The sequence below is a fragment of the Mustela lutreola genome, chromosome 2 (genome assembly GCF_030435805.1).
Source record: "Mustela lutreola isolate mMusLut2 chromosome 2, mMusLut2.pri, whole genome shotgun sequence".
Lineage (NCBI taxonomy): Eukaryota > Metazoa > Chordata > Mammalia > Carnivora > Mustelidae > Mustela > Mustela lutreola.
In genome coordinates, this window is record NC_081291.1 from 31,520,348 (window position 1) to 31,544,214 (window position 23,867).

General features: G+C 40.2%; 1 protein-coding gene and 1 long non-coding RNA gene across 3 annotated transcripts in view; one reads left to right on the forward strand and one right to left on the reverse strand.

The window, feature by feature from the left end:
- The window catches only part of LOC131824092 (uncharacterized), a 231,202-nt gene extending 219,173 nt beyond the window's left edge, over positions 1 to 12,029 (reverse strand). The window contains exon 1 of the long non-coding RNA XR_009350744.1: positions 11,880 to 12,029. This is a non-coding gene — a long non-coding RNA (uncharacterized LOC131824092). The remainder of the gene's footprint in view (positions 1 to 11,879) is intronic.
- Positions 11,835 to 23,867, forward strand: part of SYNPR (synaptoporin) — a 320,804-nt gene continuing 308,771 nt past the window's right edge. Inside the window, exons 1-3 of one of the 2 annotated variants that reach the window (XM_059161412.1) lie at positions 11,835 to 11,853; positions 12,160 to 12,373; positions 12,500 to 12,565. In XM_059161412.1, coding sequence (XP_059017395.1) covers positions 12,356 to 12,373; positions 12,500 to 12,565 — 84 coding nt within the window. In that variant the 5' untranslated portion in view covers positions 11,835 to 11,853; positions 12,160 to 12,355. Of the gene's footprint in view, positions 11,854 to 12,077; positions 12,374 to 12,499; positions 12,566 to 23,867 lie in introns of those variants that run through there. The other variant, XM_059161410.1, reaches the window with a different exon arrangement.

A 23,867-nucleotide genomic window follows, 5' to 3' on the forward strand; every position in this document is an offset into this window, starting at 1 on the left:
GTGATCCCTAACTGCCAGGACTGGGAGTGTCTTTCTGAAGAAGAATCTTCCAGGCTGAGAGGGAGTGAAGGCAATTTACAACAGTGTCAGTCAAGTAGGAGCTTTCCTGTTCTACTCACTCTATCTTCACTTCTGTCAGAAAACTGTTAGGAAGGGAGAAAGGAGGAGGAGGGAAATAAAGAAGCAGCAAACCACACCGTCCTCCACCATGTCGGCTCGGGCATAGGGAAAGATTTAACTTTTACTCAGTTTTGCTACTTTGATTATTATAAGAGACAGGGAATTATAAATTTCAGGATCAGGAAAACTGTAAATAACCTATAACTTTGTATTGAGAGAGCAATTCAAAACCACGTCTGCAGTTTCTTTCAGCGGCATTGGGGAACTCCCTGCAACTGAATAAATTTAAAGGAATCATGGGAGAACCCCCCCCTCAAAAGAGGCAATTTGTTCAGTATCATCCATTTCAGTGAAAATATTTTGAAAGAGTTAATACCTCCAGAAACGGTTTCACAAATTCCAATTTCCCATCACTTGAATATTCATTATTTCACACCGTGGAATAATCTTTCTTCATGTAAACAAGCAAATAAAGTGAGCATGAATTTACTTCATGATTCTATATACCAGGTTATAAGTGAGGGGAGAGAATCTGCAAAGAGCCTTTTGAAGGAAGAAGATACTAGTCAATGACAGCAGGACATCCAGAGAGCAAAAAGAGAGGCCTGAGTGATATGGAGACAATTCCCATTTATTTGGGGGGACTACTGGTCGACTAATCAAATTAGTCTTGATACATACAACACAGGTGTTTGTGACCATTTCTGTTGCTATAAAAATACTTGTAGAAAATATTTTGAAAATTTAGAGAACTTAGTATCAAACCTGTTTACATGCGGGGGAGTTGAATGGAACTGTTCAGCACTCAAAGTAAATGTCCCCCAAATGCTACTTTTTGAAGTTTCTTTGCCGTGTCAAACTAGAAATTTCTTGGTTTTTAAAAATGTTTTCACTATCTGCCATGATACAATGCTATTACAATATTATTGACTATTATTTCCTATTCTATACTTCTCATCTCTGTGACTTATTTATTCCATAACTGAAAGTTTGTGCCTCTTAGTCCCCTTTATCGATTTTGTCCATCCTCCACCCCCACCCCTCTGGCAACCACCAATGTGTTCTTTGTATTTTAAAGTCTGGGGCTTTTTGTCTGATTTCTTTAGATTCCACATACAAGTGAAATCATATGGTATTTATCTTCATCTGACTTACATCCCTTAGCATATCAACCTTAGAAATTTCTATCAATTCTTATTTAATTTAACTAATATAAAGTATTTTTCGATTTATATGTAATTTTACTAATATAAAGTATTAATGAAAATATTTTTCAAATAACTTTTAATAATAGTAAATGACTGAGAATCCATTTACATATTTAAGTATACCATTTATCTATTTCCTCAATTATAAACAAAAGTTCTATTTTCCTAATAATATAAGGATATGATTTGCTTATGAATAAGAAAATCAACACATGATGAATTTCCTCACAAATGCCTAACCACGGAAAGGTGGGTGTGAGGTTTCAAGTTGAAATGAATATTCACACATCTGCTTTTACAATATAGAAGGCTCCTCTCAGGATTTATGTAACAGGTATTCCTGCCCGGTTCTTTTTTCCTCTATTGTTACTTCCATTGATTATTTCCCAGATATATATTTTATTTCCCAGATAGCAATTTTAAAGTATTTGCTGATGGAAACACTGGCAGTTAAGCCTTTTTTCAGGAGCTTCTTCACCAAAAATACCCACCTAGTACTCTTTGCAGAGCTGGTATTTTATTTTTAAAGATTTTATTTATTTATTTTGACAGAAAGAGAGAGAGCACACAGGCAGGGAGAGGGGCCAAGGCAGAGGGAGAAGCAGGTTTCCTGCTGAGGAAGAACCTAATGAGGGACTTGATCCCAGGACCATGGGATCATGACCTGAACCAAATGCAGATGCTTAACCTACTGAGCCACCCAGGCATCTCTACAGAGCTCGTATTTTGGTCCAACCCAGCTTTTCCAATAACACCCCCTTCAAAACCAGTTTGCTTTGGTCTACATTTATAGACCACCAAAGAGGCACCAGACACTGAGCTTAGCGATGAATGGGCTACAAATATGAGTAATCCATATTTCCTACCTTTAAAGAGATCATTTATTTATCCAATAAACATTTGCTGTGAGCCTATTATGTGCCAAATTTCCTGTGAAAGTTGCAGATACAGTTACCAGAAAGGCATCCAAGATTCTGTCCATATGGAGCTTATACAATATAGTGGGGGAGGTAAATAGTGAAAAGGTAAATTTGACCATAATCGTTACATAAAAGTAGAGGGTGTTTTGAAAGCACAAGGCAAGGGTACCTAACTTAGTCCAAAATATAAGGTAGGGATTCTATGTTAACATCAAACATCACATTAAAAGAAGTATAATAAAATCAGAGGATTATAAGCTGAAAGAAATATTTTCAAAGTATGAAGAGGACTGGGATAAGAGTGACCAGTTCGGAGTGGCATATGACTAGAGGAGGTGGAAATCTGGAAGATTTCCCAGGGTAGATGCCATTTGAACTAAGCAACGAGGGACATTTTATTAGTGTACAGTCTAAGGCAATCTAACAAACTCCAAAACACAATGGCGTGAACAAAAGTACTACCTTGTAACAGATCAAAGATCAGATGATGCTATCATCCTCTAGACATGACATTCACCTTTGACTCCAAGGTGGCTGCTCCTGCTCCTGTCATCACATCTGGACGCCACATGGACAGAAGAAAAAGAGGAAGTAAACTGATAATCTAAAGACAAGGAAAAGTAATCCTGATAAAATGTAAAGTGAAAAAAGTAGGCTATATAATAATATAAGTGGTATTAACCCACTCCTATGAACAAAAGCATATATGTGCTACTTGAAATAGATATAATAGGTACTTCACATATTTGAAATACAAACATATTTATGCATATACATACATTCACATATCTATATTTATTTTTATTTTTTAAAAGATTTTATTTATTTACTCGCCAGACAGAGATCACAAGTAGGCAGAGAAGTAGGCAGAGGAGGGGGGAAGCAGGCTCCCTGCCGAGCAGAGAGCCTAATGTGGGGCTCGATCCCAGGACTCTGGGATCATGACTGGAGCTGAAGGCAGAGGCTTTAACCCACTGAGCTGCCACCCAGGCACCCTCACATACCTGTATTTCTATATAGAAAACTGTATATTCTCTTACCTAGGCTGTAGAAAAAAAGAAAACTTCTACCTTACGTAGTTCTGTATTACTGAAATTGTATGTGTATTACTCATAAATATTTGCAAAATAAAGAGAAGGATGTCAGAGTGTTAACATGCTTATATTTTCTTTGTAAACTCCTATGAACACACACATAGCATATATTAAACAAAAAAGTTACTTTTAATTAATCTTTATATAGAAATAAAGCCATGCAGAGAAAATAACATTTTTCTTGCTTAATTTATAGATCATGCTAAGAAAAAAGTAATCCAACATTCATTTCACTACTTACAGACATTCATACACATGCCCTATTTTTCATTCTATCATTGAACATGATGGGTCCCTAGCTAGGAAAATTATAGCACTAAGTAATGGCTGACTTTTTTTTTTCTTCTTTTTTTTTAAATTTCAGGATGCCAACCTAGGGTTGCCAGATCTATCATGTTAAAAAATTAAGACTCTTTTCTTTACAGGGCAGCTTTAGGTTCACGGCAAAATTGAGTAGAAGGCACAAAGATTTCCTATATACCTCCTACATCTACACAAGTATTGCCTCCCTCATTATCAAACTTCTTCTAGCTGAGCTGTACAATTTTTACAATTGATGACATTACACTGACACAGTGTAATCACCCGAAGTGCCTAATTTACATTATAGTCATTCTTGGTACTGTATATAATGTAGGTTTGGACAAATGTATAATGGCACGTACCTGTCATTATGATATCATACAGAGTATTTCATTGCTTTAAAAATCCTCTGTGTGCCACACAGTCATCCCTCCCCAGACCATAACGTCTGCCAACCACTGATGTTTCCATTGTCTCCTTAGTTTTGCCTTTTCCAGAAGGTCATATAGCTGGAATCATACAGTGTGCTGCCTTTTCAGATTGACTTCCAACATTTAATATGCACTTAAGATTCCTTCGTGTCTTTTCATGGCTTAATAGCTTGATTAATTTTTTCTTGAAGATTTAATTTTTTTAGTATGACAGAGAGAGAGAGAGAATGAGCAGAGAAGGAGGGGGAAGGTCAGAGGGAGAGGTAGAAGGAGGCTCCCCTCAGAGCAGAGAGCCTGATGTGGGTTTGATCACAGGACCCTGGGATCACGACCTGAGCCGACGCTTTACTCACTGAGCCACTTAAGTGCCCCTTGATTAATTTTTTTAAGTCAAACATGTTTCTATCACCTCATTAGTATTTAACAACCTATAACACTACAGTAAAACAAGAAATCTTTTAAAGTAATCCTTTAGAAATCTTGAAAATAAATGGGAAAGGTGCTTAAGAATAAGTGATTCTGCAAAAATCAGTAGTAGTAAAACTGAAACTAAAAGGACATATAGGGATTGAGAGTGTGGAATACTTGGGAATAAACCTAACCTAGGAGGTAAATGACTTTTATATTGAAAACTACAAAACACTGAAAGAAATTGAAGAAGACACAAATAAATGGAAAGACAAGTGTATTTATGGATTGGAATACTTAGTAATGTTAAAAATAGCCATAGTACCCAAGGCAATCTACAACCAATGCAATCCCTATCTAAATCCTAACAGCATTTTTCACAGAAATAATAACAATCCTAACATTCATATGGAAAGACAAACACCTTGAATAGCCAAAATAATCTTGAGAAAGAACAAAGCTGAAGGCATCACAGCTTCTGATTTCAAAATATATTGTAATGTTGCAATAATTAAAATAGTTTGTACAGGCATAAAGACAGACATAACTCAATGGAACATGATAGAAAGTCCAGAAATAAACCCAGGCATGTATTTAATTGACCTTTGGCAAGATTACCAAAAATACCCAATGGGGAAAGGACAGTTTCTTCAGCAAACAGTGTTGGAAAACACTGGATATTCACGTGTTTTCCAACCATGATTTAAAAAAAAAAAAAAAAAAGAAAAAAGATGAGAATGTGGATGATCAGTCCCTATTGTTTAATTGGGCAGTTGGGTTTGGTGACTAAAAGTCTTATGAGTATCTCCAATTTCCAGTTGCGGTCTGAGGAATGTATATTTTATATTTTGGATAATTAGAATGTATAAAATTAGTTCAAGTTCTGAAGAATTATTGGCTTCCAATGCCTACACTTCCATTTAGCTGTATGAACCTGTGTTAAGTCATTACTTGTCCATGATTCAGTTCCATTATATTCAAAATCTGGATCACAACAACTAATTTGTAGTGGTATAAGGAGCTTATCACAATGCCTGGAATATAGCAAATTCTTGTAGAGCAAATTCAGTAGAAGTAACTTAGAATGAAGCTGTTGATATTTGCTGACCATGATGTCGGGAAAAGATTTTTTCATTTTCTGTTGTCTTTTCCTTCCTCTCTGATTCTCTTTCCTTCCTTCCTTCTCTTTCTGTGATTTTCCCCCCCTGGGGGGAGTACTTTAATCTGTCTTCTATTTCTGCCAAAGAACCTATGTAATTGTACCTTTCTTCTGGGTATTATTCGCAAAGCAGGTGTAAAAGTGCAGTGCAATATAATTTAGTAAAAACCTAATTTTAGGTATTGGATTTGGGCTTCTCTGTGTGAGTGGATCCAGCAGTGTCCTCACACACACTTGTCAAGCTGTGGGAAAGAACCTTGGCTCGCAGAGAATATGACCATGAAGTGAAAAGGAGTCAATTTTCTAATGTCTCATATTTGAATTAATTTGAGGTTTTTTGTTTTTTGTTTTTTGTTTTTTTACTTAAGGGTTTAAATTAGTAAAGAATAAGTAAATGTGTTCTTATAATTGTTGAACAGGGTGAGGTTTTCTTTGGGCTCATTTACAGTAGATGCAAAAGCCATTTTGTCATTTTGGAGCATAAGGTCTGAAGACCATCTGGAGAATTTCCCAAAATGAAAAGCATGCAGTATAATTTGGATTATATACTTCTATTAAATATATGAAAGAATCCACTTGATCTTTCCTATCTTTATCATCTCTAAGGATTTTTTTATTATATTACTATTCACTAAAACAAGAATAAAATTACTAGAGATCGCAAATATTCCCAAGTAAAACTATTTTTAAGAAAATCATAACAATCCATGCCAAAGCTCCACTTACAGACATCAAAGAAATTAAAAAAAAATGTTGAATTGTATGTTCTTGGAAAGTGTATGTATATCAGGAAGCCTCCCAAAACAAATGTTATAGATAACCTGATACTCTTACCAAACTCTGAGGAAAATTTTTAAGATCAACTGACAAGCTTGGAGTTAAGGAGAAAGGGGAAAAAAAAGAAACATTTGGAGGGAAGAATAATGAGAATTTTGAAAAGAAAAAAGGGAGATGAAATAAAATAAATAATTTTAATTGTTTATGGTAAATCATGGTTTATGACTTGGGATACTAACTTCATAAGCCATTTCCCTACCATTGGTATAGGTCTTGTATCTTGGCCTTTTAGCAGCTTTCTGTATTAGATTCTCTAATGCTAGGTATTCTTCTGGGTCCTTGACTTGTGTTAACACATATATTCCTTCTTAGAAAGTAAGGTGGATGGTTCAGTTATTATCCCCATTTTGCTGAAAGGAAACTGAGTGACAAGGGTGTAAGTGCCTTGTTCAAGGTCCCACAGTGAGGGAGTGATAGAGCCAGGATATGATAAACTCAGTCAATCTGATTCTAGAATTCGTGTCACCCTCTCTTATGCTAGACTTTTTTTCAGGCAGGAAGACTTTAGGCAAGATGTATCCATTCTTTGGAATTTACCTCATTCAAAAATTGCAATGGGGGCGCCTGGGTGGCTCAGTGGGTTAAGCCGCTGCCTTCGGCTCAGGTCATGATCTCAGGGTCCTGGGATCGAGTCCCGCTTCGGGCTCTCTGCTCAGTGGGGAGCCTGCTTCCTCCTCTCTGTCTGCCTCTCTGCCTACTTGTGATCTCTCTCTGTCAAATAAATAAATAAAATCTTTAAAAAAAAATTGCAATGGGTGATATAAGATTAATGGAAAGCTGTCGTGATCCAGGAGTCTGAAAACATGGGAGTGAACCAAGGAAAACATCAAGAATGGTGAGCATTTTAGAAAACACAGCTAAGGATGAAAGACAAAAATAGTTGGAATGATTGAGCCTTTGAGAAAGGGACGAGTTTTTTCTAATCATGTTCATGGAATAATAGTGGTAGAAGTTGTACTAGGAGCAGACAGTGGTGTCCATCTTAACTTTATTTCTCTGGAGACATTTTGTTTATGTTTCAGCAAGAAAAATATTTTTGCCTAAAGCTTGTGACATTTTCAAATTTGCAACGGAAACTGCATAAAATCTTTTTCTTGGAAAGTTAGAAGGGTAGGAGAAAAATCATGACTGTGCTGTTTACTATCTATAAAAGCTTAGCTGAGATTTTTAATTTCTTTGAGCCTGTGTTTTCTTGTCTACACAAGGCGAGGAACAGTGATACATACTTACGAAGTTGATGAGGATATTGAGTTACGGCAATAGGGATACTCAGCCTTCTATCCAGCAACTACTTAATCCTGGAAGTCATTATTATGATTATGGTTACAACTTTTATTCCCTGAGGTCATGGTGAATCCTTTGGCATGCCTTTTGGTCCTCTAAATTTGCATGGATTCAAGCGTGGCTATATTTACACAGACAACTTTTGTTTAAGACAAAGATGCAAACAGAAACGGTAAAAGCATTTCATGACGTGAGTTCACATGGGCCATCCACATTTGAATTTTTATATCAGTTATGATTATTAATTAAGAATGATCCAATTTGAATGTTACAATTCCTTAGGAGCCTATGAAATCTTATTTTGTTAAGAAGTTTTAAACCAAGGGAACATGCACACAACCTTGTATACTGCATTGCAGCCATTTAAGACTGAAACATAAGTAAGTAAAGGTGGCTTTATTTCACCTTTGGGTTGATAGATAATGCTGTCATTTATTGTAAAATTAGAATTCTTAAAAATATTTCCACACCAACTCCTAGACTCTGTACCAGTGGCCCCACACAAGCCAAATATACAAACAAATAATTACACAGACATGTTACTGCCCTTTGCTTTTGTACTCACTAGTCTAGGAAAGATTTGTAAAGTTAGGTTAGCAGCATAAGCAGAGTTAAATATATAACATTTTTCACTCATTACTTATTTCTAGTATCTTAAATATCATAACATATGGATAGTATTTCCTCCTGTATTAAGTTGCTATGGAAAATTTTTAAACCACTTTCTCCTCTTTGCCAGAAGAGACATAGGAAGATGAAACCCAAGTATGTTATTCCCCGAGAGCAAGAGTGAATTTGCCTGAATAATGAATGTTCATCAGTGGCAGTTTGGTACTTCAGTTTTTGTAATTTTGATCCCCTTTGAGAAAGTATCTTCTATTCCTCCCCACCCAGATGTGACATATTGAAATGTTTCTGAACAATGCCAGGTGTGTCCTGGGGGAGGGAAGGGCCCAAATCACCCTTTGTTGAGAACTAGTGCAGTAAGTGAATAAATTACCTTGACAGGTCTACCTATAGTCTTCATAACTATAGGTCCCTGGTCAAAAACAAAAGAAGAATTTGGAAACTGATACACATAACTAATATGGGCCACTAAAATGGATCACTAATGTCCCACCCTAGTTGACATGATTGTTGAGTCAATGTGATAATCTGTTAAAGTAAAAAAGAAGTTATCTTTTGTCCTTTTGTGGCAGAAGAGAAGGCATCACCCTAAGCCAGTGAGAGTAATATTGTGGTAATGTTTACATCATTCCTCCTACCTCTCCCAATCTAGTTCTTTAGGGAACCCAATGTTATTTCCAAGCCTGAAGACAGGGGTTCTAACCCCCAAAGTCTACAAGATATTTAACATTGCAAATGTGATATGGAACTCTGGGTTATTTTGGTGGTGCAGCTGTTGGAAGCTCATACATTTCTGGAACGTGAAAAGCATCCTGTGACAATGTGCAATTGTTGCCTAAGCTATGACACATTTGCCATTTGCCACAATTCTGGCTTCCTTCACATGGTGTTTGGAGGACTGGAAAAATCTGCCACATTATTAGGGAGGAGAAATGTTGAGTGCAAAGAAAGACCCAGGGGGAACTGGCTCACACTTCAACTGTGCCAAGTTCTCAGCTCAAATGAAATGCTAGTGGGCAATATTTTAAATTAATCACTCTCTCTGTCTAAAGAGATATGTTTAAGAAGTTTAATGTTTACATTTAAACAACCTTGGGCAAGTTACCTAGACTTTCCAGACCTAGAGGCACTATACATAAAAGAGGGGATTGCGGTCATGTTAAAATGATATACTTAAAACATTTAGCACAATGCCTGGCATGCAGTAAGAACTGAATTGATATAAACTATTATAATAATTAACATCATTATTAAACATAAGCAGGGGATGTTATAGCCATAAGGTAGTTGACGGAAAGAGCAAAAATATAAGGACAACCAAGTCATACAGGTTCAGGGGGGAATCATGGCTCAGTTACGTACTAGCTGTGTGAAACATTTTTTGAAAGATTTTATTTATTTGAGAGAGAATGAGAGAGCACAAGTGTGTGGAAGGGCAGAGAGCGAGGGAGAAGCAGGCTGCCTGCGGAGCAGAGTCCAACTGGGGTTCCATCCCAGGACCCTGAGATCATGACCTGAGCTTAAGTCAGACGCTTAACTGACTGTGCCACCTGGGCACCCCTGTGTGAACTTTTTTACAAATCAACCTAGGTTATATTGTGTTGTAGTAACAAAAGACTTAAAAAATCTCCATTACTTGAAACTCAAATGCATTTCTTGCTCAGCTCCATGTTTATAAAGTCCAGGTGCCATGCTAATGGCATGGTAATGTCAGGACCCAGGCTGTTCCAAGAACCTTTGTGTTATACATTGTATTCATTGTGGTGTAAGAAAATAAACAAGATGGCAAATCACTAAGAGGTTCTTAAAACTTCTGCCCAGAATGCACCCATCTTCTCTGCCACATTTCACTGGCCAAAGAAAGTAAAATGGCAACTGCTGAATTCAAAAAGGCAAGGATATATAGAGGAATACTGCAGAGAGTGTCAAGACAGTGCTACAATTGCCCAAGCTTCCACTGAGGACCCCTGAACTTTCATCTCTGCTTTTTCAGAAGTGTGGGCATTGGGAAACATAACTAATACCTGTTTTGAGATTATGTTGTGCCAAACTGCCTTAGATATGTTATCTACAAAATCTCATGGAGTCCTGACAACAAGGAACTAAGGTAGATGTTGTGGGCTCCATTTTACAGACTAAAAAAAAAAACAACTGAGGTCTTGAATAGGCTAAGTAACTTCACAGGTTAAGATAACATATATACATTGTAGAGCACACACTAAGTACTTGATAACTTAATTCCCTTCCCTGGCCCTTGCTAAATTGAATAGCTTATTTTTGAAACAACAGTTTCCAATTGTTTTAGACTATCTGTATGTAGGAAGAGCAGTAGGAACAAAAGTGGCTGACTGCAGATGGTGCAACTAGCCCTTTGGAGTTCTTACTACATTTCTAGTTTTCTCTAAAAAAAATCCATGGGCAGGGGACATGTACTCTTTCTTACTCATGTTTGGTTTGCTGTCTCCCCTTAGCAGCCTCCTAACTATTCATTTCCGTCTTCATACCCTGCTCTTAAATATTAGTCGCCCCACTCCCCTCACCAAATTCCAAACCTTTTTGGCAAATCTCTGAAGTAAACAGATGGGGTATCTGTGTTGCTGGGAGACCACTTCATATGTGGAATCCTGTCCAAAGCTAGTGAGAAGGAAGGGGGCATATCAGCAAGATGATTTAATGGCTAAGCACTCTTCCTCCTCTTCTTTTTCTGACTCTTAGAATTCAGCTCTGGCTTCATTCTCTGTTAGTTTTTAAACTAGAGCAGACCACTTCCCTTCCATGATCCTCAATGTCCTCATCTCTAAAATGAGCATAATAGCATACTAACCCATGGGGGTTCTGTGAATACGTGAAGTCATGTTTATAAAGCCCTTAGCACAATTCCTGACTCACAAAAGGAACTCAATTGTTTTGTTGTTATCTATTATTTTCGGCAAGGTTAGCGGACCAAGGGAGGGGAAAAAAGTATGGGTTTAGGAGCCAAAGGCTCAGTACTATTTATGATGAATTTCAGGAGCTTCATTTGGGGGTTATTTCTTCGGGCAAAGGATCTCAGTGGAAAAGGATGAGCTACAGAGGAACTTGAATTTCAATCCCTGTTTGACCCCTCATGAGCTGTGTGGTATACCTTGGCTAAATCAGACTCTGTAAGTCTCTTTTTGACCTTTAAGTGGGCATGATAACTTGCTCCTGACCTCACACAGTGACCCCGAGAATTACCCATTTGGGGCAATGGCCCATATTCAAGACGACTCTTTTCTCCTCTCTCTCCTCTAGCCGCGTCCGTCGGTCCCGATTCCCTTCTAGTGCTGGGGGCAGGCACCGTGTTCCCGGTTCTCCGAGGCACCCCCGCAACTGGCGCTGCCTGGCCACGCGGAGGGAGGTCCCTGAAGGCGTGTGCGAACCCACGAGTCAACAGGCTTGCTTCGGTGTTCGGAAGTCAGGGAACCACACACACGTGCCCAGGTAAGGGGTAGGTGCCCTTCTCTTACCTGCAACCCCTTCTTCGGTCTGGGAACCACGCTGCTGATGGAGCCAGCCGGCTTTCCCCACCCTCCAGCCCCGAAGTTTCCCCGGAGCCCGAGGGGACGGGCGCGCGCGCCGGAGGCTACCCGGAGTCTGGCGCTCGGCGTCGCCCGCCCCCCGCCCTCCCCTCCCGGCTGCAGCTGGCCAATGGCAGCCCTCGCCGGGCGCTCCCTCTCCCGCCGCCTCTCCCCCTCCGCGCCCCCTCCCCGCCGCCCCACTGGCTCAGCTCGTCGCCCCGGAGCGCAGGCTTCGCGGAGCGCACGGCCCCCCGAACGTTAGCCAGCCCGCGCGGGCACCGCTCTCCCGGGGCCCCGCCGCCTCCTGCCCGCCCCGGGCCTCGCCCCTCCGGCGCTCCCCGAAGCGGGGCTTCTGGCCCCGAGGACAACGCTGCAGAGCCCTCCGAACTTCATCGGAAAAGGAAAAGACCGCGCGCTGGCGAGCGATGGACCCCGTGAGTCAGGTAGGGCGGACCTGGGCAGGGCGGCGGGGGCTGGGGACCCGGCGGTCCGGAGAGGCGCCGCAGCCCCTTCCTCATGCCATCTCTCTCTCTCTCTCTCTCTCTCTCTGTCGTGTCGTCCGTCCAAAGCTGGCCTCCGCGGGCACGTTCCGGGCGCTGAAGGAGCCCCTTGCCTTCCTGCGAGCCCTGGAACTGGTGAGTGCGGGCTGTGTGCGGGGAGGGGAGCCGGGCAGCGAGCCGTCAGGTGCGGAGAGGTCGGGAGGGGCGTCCTCGCTCGCGGCCGCCGCAGGCCCTGAGTTCTGCTCCGGGGCCAGAGACCAACCCTCTCCGAAGGTGCCGTTCCGGGCTGGCGGGGACAGGCTGGAGGGACCGCGCGTGGCGGCGGGAGTGTGGACCGGATTTGCAAGCGCTCCGAGGTGTCATCTCCTCTCCCGCAGGCACACTCGCAAGGGCTGCTGTCTGGAGCCTCCCCCGGAGATGGGAGGTGGGGAGCGCAGCAGATAGGGGAGCCGCCGCTGGGCTCTCGGCCTCACCTGCACTTCTGCGGAGGGCGGGAGTGTGTGTTTGGGGGGCAGGATGGGGGGAGGTAAAGGTTGTAAAGGAGGGACTCTCTGAAGGCTGGGCGTCCACTTGGCCAAGCTCGAAAGTTGATCAGCATGGGGACAGCTCTTCACCCGCCCGGACTGGGATGCAGGAAGCGCTGTGGTCTACTGGCCTTCGGGAGCTCCACGGAGGCGCTGGGACGCTGTGAATGCTGTTGGTGGGAAGGGCAGGACTCTTTCCTTCCCTGTTACAATTTCTCTACTGTCCACTCCTCGAGGGCTCTAGCGATTTTTCCCAGAAGAACCTCTCCCCAGCTCCCAGGCTTCTTTGCTTAGCTCTCTTCGGCCACTGTGCTCTCTGAAGTTTTGTTACTCTTCTGTTTTGTCCACCTTAAAGGAAAACAAAACAAAACACTGTGACAGCCCTATGGCAACCTATCGACAAGGAGTGAGGCACAGAAGTAGTCACACAGAGCCACAGAGCAATGTTGGTGTTGGCTTAGATGATGGTTATTCAGAGTGAAATCTGCAGGTCGCACATTCCCTCTTGCTAGGAGCTCTGAGGGGCAAGCAGACCTATCTGAACAGAAAGTTCAAAGCCTGTCATGTAGCATTAATCACAGGCCCTACCACTGACTAGCTTGGAAGTTATGTAAGAGCATGCTCTGTCCTCCTAAGATCTTAGCTCTAAGGGCTAAGATCTGGCTTTGGCTACGCAACCCTGGTGCGTGTTTACATAGATGATCCACAGGCTAATCGCATTTGCCTTATCTGTGGACCTGCATAAAAATGCACAGATATATCAATTTATCATACATCAAGGCAGCATTTGGAAGTCTTGAACCTTGTTCTGGGATGGCCATTCTAAAACAGTTTTCCTTACGGCCGGGTTAAACAAAGCAAACAGTGCTCGCAGTCTATGATACTTCTAGTCGGCTTTCTCAGAATCCTGCCTTCCTTCATTCATTCATTCAGCCATTCAGTAAACATTCCCTGTGGAAGAGCAGAGGTTTTTGATCAAAGTAATAGCTCCATTGCCAAGACGTTGTTTCTCCCAAAACATAATTCAAAGAATTGACATCATTTTCTGGTATCTCTTATTGTCTCATATTGTCACTTACCTGACACGTTAATTTATATTCTTTTCAGTCCTGTGACAACACTATTTCATGTCACTACTCACCACACCACCTCTGCTGGCATATTTCAAAATATAAGAAACCCGGATGAATTTGTTTAAAATGTAGACTTCCAGACATCAGCTCAAAATATTGGGTAGCTGGGTACCTGGGAATCTGGATTTTAAACAAGCTCCCTAAATAATTCCTGTGCACTTTAAATTTGGAGGACCACCACCATAAGCTATCCAGGTTCCCTCCCAAACTCAAAAGCACTTTTTACCATCAAGCTCTTGCTGTTTCTCCATCTTAACACTCCAAGCCTAGAAAAAGTGTTTGTCTTTTAACCTCAGTTTAAATATTACCTCCATGAGGATTTCTCTCATATTTGTTTCTTTCCCCTTTCTGTATCCAAAATGGAATGATTCATCCTATTGTTTGGGCTTCCACTATGTTTTATTCGTGAGAATTGATCACACTGCATTATAGTTGTTTTTTTTCTTGATGTGTGTGTGGCATGGGGTGGGGGGAGATCCTGGGGGGGGGGGAGAGAAAGAGAGGAGGGAAAGAAGAAGAGAGGGAGAGGAATAGTAGAACATTTATTACACCTAAAATATTTATAGTCATCTCTCTCTTCTAGGCCTCTAAGGTTCTAAGGTGGAAGAGCTTTTGCTTGCAAATCAGTGATTAGCTTTTCCTTTATGGAAGAGAAACTGACTAAGGGATTAAACCCCCCCCCTCCCCAACAAAACCCCCTAAACTTAAAAAGTTACTTACATGAGTTGATCTACCTTTTAAAAGAGCTGAAAGGAGAGCAGAGAAATGGAAGAAGGCTCATTACTGAGAAAGTTTAACAGAGCGAAGGAAAATATATGTTATGTGTATGCATTGCTGTGAAGAGCTGCTCTGAGGCTTCTTTTTTGTAGGAGTGGTGACAGTGAGAGTGATCTCTTAGACAGCAGGACATTTGTTCTGTTCCTCTCTGTGTTCCCCACTAGTGCCTTTCACAGTGCTTGGTAAACAGTAAGTGATCAGCAAAAGGTATAAATTGATAGGACAGAGCATACCAATATTCCACTTTCTCCTTTTCTATGGAGAGCAGCTTTAAATTGGTACTCTTTAAAATCTTTGAACCATAATCCTTTTGTTTTTCAGTATTTATGCTGTAGAAATAAAAGTGTATGTAGAGATATATGCTCAAGGATATTGATGCAACAGCATTTGTAGAGGAAAGAACTGCAAACAATTAGGAAGTCCATTAATAGGAAAATTGTTACTGTTTGAGTCACATGTTGTGAAATATTATACTGCCATTAAAAAGAATGAATTAGGGACGCCTGGGTGGCTCAGTTGGTTAAGCAGCTGCCTTCGGCTCAGGTCATGATCCCAGCATCCTGGGATCGAGTCCCAGCAAGGATTGGGCTCCTTGCTCGGCAGGGAGCCTGCTTCTCCCTCTGCCGCTGTCTGCCATTCTGTCTGCCTGTGCTTGCTCTCCCTCCCTCTCTCTCTCTGACAAATAAATAAAATCTTAAAAAAAAAAAAAAAAAAAAAAGAATGAGTTAAATTAGTATGCACTGACCTGGAGGTCAGTATATGTAATTGTCTCTGGTAAAATTGTCAACAGCAAAAAAAAAAAAAAAAAAAAAATGGGTTTCATTCTTAATATTTGATAAATTTTTAAATGGAAGAAGGTGACTTTCATTCTTTGAATGAATTTATTCAATCAGAGTTTGAACTAACATATAGATCATAATACCATTTTTATAAAAATAGAAAAAGAGTTGAGTGCCTGGATGGCTCAGTTGGTTAAGCATTGGACTCTTTTTTTTTTTTTTTTTAAGATTTTTTTTAAAAATTTCATTTCTTTATCTGACAGAGAGAGAGAAATCACGAGTAGGCAGAGAGACAGACAGAGGTGGGGGGGTGGGAAGCAGGCTCCCTGCCAAGCAGAGAGCCTGATACAGGACTCCATCCCAGGACCCTGGGATCATGACCTGAGCTGAAGCCAGAGGCTTAGCCCACTGAGCCACCCAGGTGCCCCAGCATTGGACTCTTGATTTTGGCTCAGGTCATGATCTCAGGGTTGTGAGATTGAGCCCCATGTAGGGCTCTGCACTCAGTAGGGGAGTCTGCTTCTCTCTTTCTCTTCTCCCTCTGCCCCTCCCCACCCCTTATGCTTGTACACGTGCATATGCATTCTCTCTCTCAAACAAATAAAAGTTTTTAAAAATCTTTAAAAAATAGAAAAGGGAAATACAGTTATGTGTGTATGTATGAGAAACAGAGAGATTTGTCTGAGCACAGAGAAAAACAAATGTATACCACCAAACTGTTAAAATTGATTTTTTTCCCAAAGGATCTAAGTTGTATTGCAGTGGGGAGAGGAGACAGTAAAAGAAAGCTGTGGTATGTAGGAAGAATCATAGGCATATCATTTGTCCACAGTTGTACACTTGAGTTATTTTTTAAAATAACTCATATTTTGAATGATGCCTTGTGGACTGATACTATGCAGTGGCATTACTTCTAAAGACAACCTCTGCTTTTGGATTTATAGCCTGAGGGGGAAAATGCACTGTATTTATGTATTGCTTAGGAAAGGCTCATGGATACAGTAGACTGAAAGTTCAATGTATAATAATAGTTAGGCCTTCAATGAAAACTTTAGCTAATTTCAAAGACCTTCAAGCAAAACTCCCAATTCTTGATCTCTACTTAAGCGAGGTTAGGGACTTCTCACTGTCTTTTTTTTTTTTTTTTTTTTTTTTTAAGATTTTATTTATTTATTTTTCAGAGGGAGAGCGAGAGCAAGCACAGGCAGACAGAGAGGCAGGCAGAGTCAGAGGGAGAAGCAGACTCCCCATGGAGCAAGGAGCCCGATGTGGGACTCGATCCCAGGACGCTGGGATCATGACCTGAGCCGAAGGCAGCTGCTAAACCAACTGAGCCACCCAGGTGTCCCATCACTGTCTTTTGAATCAAACCCCAAATTTAGGATATAGCACTGATTCCAGTGGTCTGTTTCATTTATTCCCTGATGATAGAACAGATCCAGCTAATCTCTTAAAACATCATTTGGAAATGGTAAAAAAAAAATTAAATTTATCCTATTTCTTAGACTTACTCTGAAACACTAAGTTGGTAGTGTCCACTGAGAACTTATATTGCTACTTTAGTTCTTTGCCAGTCGGAGGACTTTGGTCATTGTTGTCGTCTTCTTCTTCTTCTTTAATTTTTGAAAAATATTGTCAGTACATTCTTTCTTCTCTCTGCTATTTACAAGGCTGTGGATTTCCACCTGTGGATTTATGTGTAATGGAATGTGGGGACCCAAACATATCTATCATCCAGGACCAGAACTGGTACAGATGTAAGGGCATCAACAGGACTTCAGTTCTGCAAATGACATTTGGCATAGTCCTCTAATAACACGATGCTGCAGCCCAGATTCCATCCCTCTAGAAATAACTGCTAGGTCACATTGCCTGATTCCTCTAATTCTTATTCTTTGACATCATCTCAAATTTATTATATCATTTCTTCAACAACCCTGGACTTCACAGTTCCATTCTGCCTTCCCAAAGGAGACCAGCTAATCCAGAGTTGCAGTGTATCTGATACAGGAGCTGTAGGACTACTACTTTATTTACATGAAAGCACCTGCTTTGCATAATCTTCATCCCTGAATCTAAATTCTAAACTATGTTTTCCAAACATCATTCTGCTTACTTGATACTAATAGCATTTACAATCATGTATAACAAAATAAAGCAATAATATAATATAATGTAATATTATATAATATATCACCGTTTTAAAACCCTAATGAGAAAAGTAAGAAGAGCTACTTTTCTCATGCAAGTTTCATATGAGGGACGGTATTTCAGTGCCTTCAATACATCATCATGTCAAATCTATATGACTAACATTTCCATTTCACCGCGAAGCTCAGGGATGTTAACTAACTCATCAAGAACAAAATTGTAGGAAATGGCAAAGCCAAGATTTGAGCACTCTCCCTCCAAACCATCTTCTCTTAAATGGTATACTTTGTTGCGTCCTTCAATGTGGCAGGCACCTGCTGTACCTTATTCTTAATTCTCAAAGAAACGTTAAAAGGCAGATACCATCCTATTTTGCAGTATTTATCTCCCCCACTAAGATATATTTTTGAAGTCTTTTCTGAAAATGCCAAAGAGTGTTCGCATTTAGAGATGAACATAACACACATCAGTTGTCTTTTATATTGTTTTATTTTCTGTTGGTTATTAATTAACAAGATAAAGTTGGTTCTAATTAAAAATCAGTATCTTTTCAATTAAGATACATGGGGAAAGACTCTGATTATCAAGTCAATAATCTAATCTTATTTTATGGTCGCTTTTCCTATTTTCTTAAAAAAAAATCTGTGTGCATGAGTCAGACAACTCGTTTTTTCCCCCTAAGTATAAATAAGACAGGGAATTCTAACATACAAGTTATTTAAATTATGAGCAGCAATCTGTCATTGAGGGTCTGATGTAATTTCAGAGCTCCATTAATGTGGATTTAATTATAACTTTCCAGCCTCTCAATTAGTGACAAAAATCATATGCAACTGGAATATGAATCAATAAATATACTTTTCATAAAAGAGCAACTCCCCAATATAGTATTGGACTCATCACTTAATGCATTTCCAAGTTTATTAAAACAGTTGGTGTTTGGCCCCACAAATATAGAAACAAAGCAAAATGTATTACTTATGGATTTGAATCCTGATTTTATTCTTCACTAGCATGGTAAACCTGGACAAGTTATTTAACTGTGCTTGCTTCATTTTTCTCATCTATAAATTGGATTGATAATAGTTCTTCCTTCAAAGGGTTGCCATAATGATTAAATGACTTAATGAAAGTAAACCTCTTTGCACAGTGCCTGGGCTATAAACAGTGATCAACAAATTCAGAAGATGCTGCTGCTGCTGCTGATGATGATAATGATGATAAGGATTTGGGTGATTCTGGGGATGATGAAAAAGGAGAAAGTAAAAAATCCATCAAAAAGTGATTTAGAACATTATGGCAAACTCTTGCAATTTAGGGTCTTGTCAAAATTCTGAAGTAGAAAATCTGTGCTCTCTTTGCATGTACCTCTTGGAGCCCCTCTATGTGTATACCATACTTGCATGGTTGTTTTGTTTTATTCCATAGCATAAGTGACTCTCCAGGGACTTGCCTTTGGAGTATCTGCCTGTCAAAGAACATTGCAGAGAGGCCAATGTTGAAACTAACGGAACAGGTCTCATGAAAGAGTTACAGGCACTTGCTTCTCAGGTGTCTTTTTGTTAAGATGCAGGGAGAGGTTTTTTCCTAATCTTTCTCAAGTTATAATCTATAGACATTGTTTATGTTTAGAAGAGCTACATGTATCCAGCTGAATTCTCCAGGTTGTAGATGAAGGTCCTTATAGGTTCAACCTCAGGCACTTACTGACGACACCCTAATACCCAACTATACCTGGCACTTCGGAGTCTTTCAGGTAGGAGCAGGGTAGCAATCCTGCCCTGATGCTCGAGTAGAGACATTATTCTTAGTTCTGTGTTCCTGAGAGGATTTATGCCTCTTCCTGATCCAGGTAAGAAAAAAAAAAGGGCCATGTGTTAATGGAAAAAAGTAATAGTCTCCAAAGGAATGTGTGTACAGAACCATGATTTTCCTTTGAGTCTTCATTTTCTGCAGGCATATATTTGACTTTGACTGTATTTGTAATTATTCTTGTTCATTCTCTTAGCTTAGCCGTTCTTTGAGAACCTGTTTTCTCAGGTGAATATTGGGGACAAGATCTCTCAGTTCTCATAGTGTTGTAAATTTTAATTGAGATCAAACATTTAAGACAATTTTTAAACTATTAAGTGTCCTCCAAAAGTAAAGATAATTGTGATCCTGATGATAGTTTTGGTAAATAATTGCTTTTTTTTCCAGTCTAAGTGACTCTGGACAGCATAAGATAATTGCCATAGCATGAAGGTTGAGGCATGAAGTGTGAATGCCTTATCTCTGCTCCCAGCGTGGCTGAGACCTTCCCAATCACCAACCACCCTCTAAGCCTCTGCTCTAGTCCCTTTGATGTCTTTGGAACCTACAAGAAAAAAAATGGTGCTGCCAGTTGAAACTGATGCCTCATCAAAACTTGGGAGGGAGGTGTCCATCCTCACCCTTTTTAGCTCTCATACTGAAATCTGGTTTCTTGTTCTTATATACATTTCACATTTCTTAGATGTTCTTATATACATTTCACATTTCTTAGATCACCAACTGGTGATGGTTTCTTGCTGATCTAATGGACCTTGCACGTTTCTCTTCCTCTGCATATAATACCACCTTTCTCTTCTTGTGCAGTCCCATTTAACTGGCAAATTCCTTTTGTTCCTTCAGGTGTCAGCTGAGATGTCACATCTTTTGGGAGGACCTCTCTAAGTAGGCAGGTCCCACCAGAATTCAGCCTCCTTTTGGCTCTCTGAGTACGTTCTTTAATAACTTGTTTGCATTTTGGCTTCCCAGCCATACTAAAGGCTCCATGAAGACAAGGATATTGTTTGTCTTGTTCATCAGTACATTCTAAATATCTAACACAGACCTTGACACATGGTAAGAACAACTCCAGGGACACTTACAAATCCCTCAAAACATCTGGCAGTAGGTCCTCAGTAAGTATCAGTTGAAGGAAGAGGGAGGAAGAAGAGAGGGAGAAGAGAGAAAAAAGACTGAATAAACGAATCTTCAAGAACGCACTGGATGTGGGTGTAGAGTCCCCTTTGTGATCTTAGTTGTGAAGAGGAACTATAAGGGCTCCTATAGACATAATTGTTTAGTGTTATTCTTGGTTGTGGAGGAGAGTAACTCACATAAACTGACTCAGCTATTAAAGGAAGAGGGCAGTTGTAGGCATCCTCACCGCATAGTAAAAGAGGTGAATTCTTTTTTTTTTTTTTTTTTGAAGATTTAATTTATTTATTTGACAGACAGAGATCACAAGTAGGTAGAGAGAGAGAGAGGAGGAGGAAGCAGGCAAGCAGAGAGAGAGGGAAAAGCCGGCTTCCCACCGAGCAGAGAGCCTGATGTGGGGCTCAATCCCAGGACCCTGGGATCATGACCTGAGCCGAAGGCAGAGGCTTTAACCCACTGAGCCACCCAGGCGCCCAAGGAGTTGAATTCTTACAGCAACAAAAGTGTGAGGACTGAAGCAGGCTCAGATCTCAGGTCTGGTGTCAAGGCACTGAGTAGAACTGCCTTACCAAGAGTATTGCCATTACTGTGTTTTGACCACTGTCCTGTTTGCTCTCTTTGTGTGTTCCCTTTCTCTTTCCTATTTACCTTATTGGTTCCCTGATTCTAATCTAATGTCCTAAGAGAAAGAATGTGATTGGCTTAGTAATAATTTTATCAGGGTAGACCCAGCTATCTGCCCCAGGCCATATCAGGCTATGGATTTGCTATCCATGGATCAAATGTCCACAACTAGTTGTGTCGTAGCCTGAATAAAAAGGATCATGAGATTCCAAAACCTGTCTCCCAAGATCGTTTTTTCAGGGAAAGAGTGGAAGCGGTAATTCTAGCAGTCATGGGCACATTAGACACAGTGAGAGGTTGACATGTGTGATGGAAGAGTAGATGATTTTGTTCCACGAGTACATCTTTGATTAAGGTAGCACTACCAATTTTCTCAAGAAGGTATTGCATCTTTGAGATCTGGGACCCGAATTCCTGGAATTCTCTATGATACGATCATTTGGTGGATTCACGTTGATGATGTTATTCAAGGGATGTACCTTTGGCCCTTCAGCACAGAAGGCTCTATGAGCTTGTGCCATTTTGTTCATCACCACTTCCTGAAAGGAATGATGAGGTTTTGCCTGTGATTAGATAATCCACTTGTGAAGGAAAATGTATTCCCTCAAACCCCATGAACTTCATCTTTATTCATCTATTGGTAGGTCAATTGAGCTCTGGCCCTTCGTGTTAGAAAACTAATTACTAAGTTAATTATTTCTTGTGTTTATTCATGTGGTAGAAAACAGAAACACCCTAAGGTATACTGTTTTTTAGTTTAATATTCTTACCCCAATTAAATTTTTTGTCCGGAATATTTTACTCATGGAAGAGTCATTGGCTTGCCTGGTGTGATAGGTGCTGTCTGAGGGAGGGGAAGAGAGGAATTGGTTAACAAGCAAGAATCACCATGAAAAAAGGAGCTGGCTATAGCATGAGCCTACTCCTGGAAAACACTCTTCTTTCCGTCCATTGGAAGTGGAGCTGACTACATAATCCTGTGGCTCCTCCGGGTCCGCAGAAGAGTGTTAAGAGTCATGTTTTTTGGTTGCCAGTAGGGTTAAGTAATTTAATATTTGCAAAACCCCCAGCAGAGTGTCTGGTTCCATACTAAGGCTTCCTAACCATATCTAAAGAAGAGATTGTTAAACCTGATGGTATGTTATCAACAAATGCACTTAACATTTCTAGGACAGTATAAACATAAAGTTTGCTCAGTTTATACTTGCCATATCAGTTTTCATTTCTATTATTATCTCTCTGTTGGAAGAACATTGTGAGATGATCATAAAATATATACAACTAATAGGAATACAAATACATAGAGATAAGCACTTTACTAAATGCTATAATGGATTATTTCATTTAATCTCACAATCACCTTTGAAGAACCAAGCAATAACTCCTTTTGACATATGAAGAAACTGAGGCCTGGAGAGCTCAAACTACTTGCCTAAAGTCATCCAGCTAGCAAGTGATAGAGCCAGAATAGATAGACCCAGTCCATTGGATGCCAGACTCCTTCATCTTAATCATTTTTTCATATTACCTCTCATTAATCGTGATCACTAACTGCCCACAGCTCTTAAAATTAAATGATTTCTCCAGTGAAAACAGTAGGAACAGTCTATATCATTACTTCTTAAAGTCATGTCTTCTTAATCCCAATTCAGGTCCCTTTTTGTTCAAGCTGCCAGAACACACAAAAAATTTCAGTACCCCCTATAAGGACGAGGAATATCCAAACCCACCCAGGAATTTTTCTATTCCTCAAAAATACTCCTATTCCATGAGAAAATTTTGCTGATCTTGTGTATCTTTTCTAACAAGATCTTTATTCACTGATCTGTTATATAAAGAAATTCAGGTTCAGGAATGTGTTGTGAAAACATGCTTATGAAGTTTCTATAGGATGCAGAAAGGATCTGGATATTTAGAAAGATGTGAACACTTAAATTCTTTTTTAGACACCTGAAAAATTATTCAAGTCAAATAGTTTCCATTATGGATATAGGTAGAAGGAGCAAACAAATTTTGTCTGCCCTTTGTGTGTATGTGAGCTGCCATTCTTTGGATTTGCTGTTTTGAAGGATTTATGTGCCAAATGAAAAGACATACCCCCTATGGCTTTAACAAGAAGTGCTCACATATCCATCTGGTCTACCATGAGACTGCCTGGCTGTGCTCTCATGCCCTTAATTCACCTGATGGTTTTGCTTGCACCTGATAGACAGTTGGCCTTCTTCTGGGCTCCTTCCTGGGAGCCAGAAGAATTGAGAAAGCAGAAGGTTTAGATTGGAAGAAAGAGTGATACCAGGAAATTACTAGGCATGAGCCCATGATCTGAGTGAAGAATGGAGATCCCAGAGATACTTAAATTGAAAAATGAGGTAGCTGAATGAGTGGGGATTATGATGATGACTTAGAGTATGTTGGCTTTAGAGCAACAAGCTTGGGTTCAATTGCAGAACTTGGGTGTGTTCATGGACAAATCCATTTTACTGAACCTCCAATTTCTAGGGATTTT